This window comes from Gavialis gangeticus, unplaced genomic scaffold (assembly GCF_001723915.1).
Source record: "Gavialis gangeticus isolate Ggan-Ray unplaced genomic scaffold, GavGan_comp1, whole genome shotgun sequence".
In the NCBI taxonomy this organism is placed as follows: Eukaryota; Metazoa; Chordata; order Crocodylia; family Gavialidae; genus Gavialis; species Gavialis gangeticus.
The window spans coordinates 85840072-85843252 of NW_017729025.1; the positions used below are offsets into that span (position 1 = coordinate 85840072).

General features: G+C 44.4%; 1 protein-coding gene across 3 annotated transcripts in view; it reads left to right on the top strand.

The window, feature by feature from the left end:
* Positions 1–3181, top strand: part of SNAP23 (synaptosome associated protein 23) — a 35359-nt gene that overhangs the window by 24506 nt on the left and 7672 nt on the right. For all 3 annotated transcript variants that reach the window (XM_019519083.1, XM_019519082.1, XM_019519081.1), the window contains exons 6-7: positions 808–960; positions 2096–2240. In XM_019519083.1, coding sequence (XP_019374628.1) covers positions 808–960; positions 2096–2240 — 298 coding nt within the window. The remainder of the gene's footprint in view (positions 1–807; positions 961–2095; positions 2241–3181) is intronic.

Here is a 3181-nt window from a genome sequence, read left to right on the forward strand (position 1 = left end):
TAATTTAAGGCCTGATTTCAGAATAGCTCTTCTTTAGATTAGAGGTCTGCTTTCTCTTGCCCACCTCCAAATCTTTCCTTTATTCCAGTGCAACACAAAGTGTGGATGTAGTTTAAAATGCTCTTATGTCAATTATACTCAAAGAATAAGCATTTCAGTCTGCACTAACAGAAGTCTTACAACCTGTATTAGCCTGATCTCTTGTCTAGATGATCACAATTGTCGCTTCTGGTCTTTGATTGCACTGATTTTTATAATTGTTATATTGGGATAAGTTATAGTGCTTTCACTTTTTTTTTTTTTTGCTTTCTATGTTGACAGGGCAGAAGTGACTTAGGGGAACCAGTTCTATAAAAAGTTAACAATCCTCTGGCTTGTGTACCTAAACAAGGAGGACATACAAAAAAACTAGAACTCTGGGTTCTGAAATGATACCTTTTTATTAGACCAACTGGAAAATGGCAAGAAAACTGTCCTTTTCTGCAAACTTTTTAGGGTCAAAGATCCTTTGTCAGGCTTCTGGGAAAAGTGTATATGGTAAAAAGTCCCCATAGGTAGGAAATAAACTTCATTTTTGCACAGAGGGAGCTGAAGATGGAAGGCTGTCCCTCTGGGTCCATGAGAGTCTTTGAGCTGTGTTGAATAGCTCTTTGTGTTGATCAGGTAGAATTCCTTCCTTGAAGGTGTCAGATGGCAGGCAGGGAGGCAAAACTTCCTTGTTGTTCTGCAATGAGGCTTAAAATCCAAAATCAAGGAGGATGCAGCCAACACTTCCTGTACTAAACACCTCATTTATTTTCTTGTAAGGACAAAGAACTTTGAATCTAGCAAGGCATACAAAACAACCTGGGGTGAAAGTTCAGAGAATGCAACAAATAATGTGGTAGCCAGGCAACCAAGAAGTGTAAATCAGAATCAACCACAGACAGCTGGAGGAGCAAGCGGGGGATATGTTACACGGTATGTCTATCTCTACATGCCCAAATGAACTCAAGTAGTGACTAGATATGTAACCTTCTAGTGCAGGGGTCAGCAACATTTTTTGGCCAGAGTGCCAAACGCTCCAGCCTCCACACATGCCTTGACTTGGCATGCTGGAGGCAGACGGCAGGGGAGCCACGAGGGGCCCAATCCTTTGTTGCTGGCAATGGGTGCACGCATGCCTCTGGGCAGATGGTGGGCAAAGGGCCAGTGTTGCGCTGCCCCAGCCCATCCCTGACATGCACCACAAGACTTGCATGCACCTGCTGCTGCCCTGGAGCAATGCAAGGGCTCCAGACCTTGCTGTGACTGGTTTGCAACCTGCCTGCTACAGGTGCCCAGAGAGCAGGCCAGCTGTGGCAGGCAGCTGGGAGGCTGGAAACAACTGCATCAGGCTCTGGAGCCCCAGCCAGGCTCTATGATCGTGTGTATGCAGCTGTGTTGCCACCATAGAGCCTGGTTGGGGCGCCGGAGCTTAGTGCAGCTGTCTGCAGCCTCCAAGCCAAGTAGCCTAGGTCCCAGCCATGGAGCCCAGGCTGCTTGCAGTAGGACTTGAAGCCTCTCTGCTACATGCTGCAAGTAGCCTGGGCTCCGTGGCTGGTGGCAGCTGCCCAGAGCCTGGGCTGGCTGTGGCATACTGAACAAAATGGTCTTGCCTGCCGTGCTCCTGCATGTGTGCCAGGCTGCTGACCCCTGTTCTAGTGCTGATCAGAAAGGGGTTGCTTTTGCTTGATGACTTGCATATAGTTTCACTTTTCATAGCATTTGAAATAAAGAGAATACCATTTACCATTCTGATCCTTTCCATCCAGAAACACAAGAAGCACAGAGCTCTAATTTTTCTAAATGCATAGCTACTATTGTAGTGCTTAGTCTGAGGGTTGTCCTTTGAATTTTGAGTCTTTTAATGAAACTGTGTCCACTTTAGCAACATGAAATTAAGAATGAGGTTGAAAGCTTGATTATATGGTAATAGATAATTGCAGACCCCTTGACTTGGAAATAAAGGTTGTAATCACTCGTGTATTTTTAGTGGGCAATCCCAAAATAATCTCAGGTGGGGAAGCAATTCCTTGATTCCTGAACACAGTTTTTCTCTCCTGATAATCAACAGGATAACGAATGATGCCAGAGAGGATGAGATGGAAGAAAATCTGACTCAGGTGGGAACTATCCTAGGGAATCTAAAACACATGGCTTTGGATATGGGCAATGAGATTGATGCACAAAACAAGCAGATAGACCGGATAAATGAGAAGGTAAGAGCCAAGGAGTCCTGTCCCTGCCACCTTCACCTTTTGACCTAGCTGGGAAGATAAATAATAAGGAACTGTTTAAGTAAATGGAATTACCTTTGTGATTTATGATGCATTTTACCACTGCAAGCATCTTGATGGTAGCACACTAAACTCTTACTACCAATCTCTGAAACATTCTATAACTTGTAACAATGCACTTCCAAACTGTGCTGTCAACATTGGGAATCAATGTTCTAACTGAATCAAAGTGAAGTACTTCTGAGAGTCAAACATCAATCGTACTGTAGAAATGGATGCTTAGAGAGCTGTTCATCCACACCAAGTTGGGAGGAAACTTGCTGCAGTGGGGTTTTTTCTTGCAGCAGCATGAGACTCCTCATACAATTCCTTTGCAATGCACAAAACTTGCCCATAGTTCTCTAACACAAAATATTACTCTTCTGAACGTATTGTTGTTTTAACATCGTTTTCTCTAAATGGCAAAGAGAAAGTAAATGGGGACTTCTTATTTACTATTTCTACTAAGATGAGAATGAGGGGTCATAAGAAGAAACTAGTAGGTAATACATTTAAAACTAACAGAAGGAAGTCCTTTTCTTCATGCAGCATGTAATTCAAACGTGAATCTCCTTGCCACCAGACATTGTGGAAGCTGGCAGTGTAGCCAGATTCAAAAGGACTGAACGAATTCTTGGAGGAAAGGAGTATCAGTTGCTGTTGAGCATGGGAGTGAAGGGCACAACCTCAGAACTGGAACTTCCTAGACCCTAAATGCTGGTAGATGCACTGGAGGGCAGGGCTAGGATTCGGAGACCTTAACAAATTGGAGGAGTGGACCAAAAGAAGTCTCACAAAGTTCAGCAAGGAGAAGTGCAATGCCCTGCACTAGGATGGAACAATCCCATGCACCAGTGCAGGCTGGGGGCTGACTGGCTGGGCAG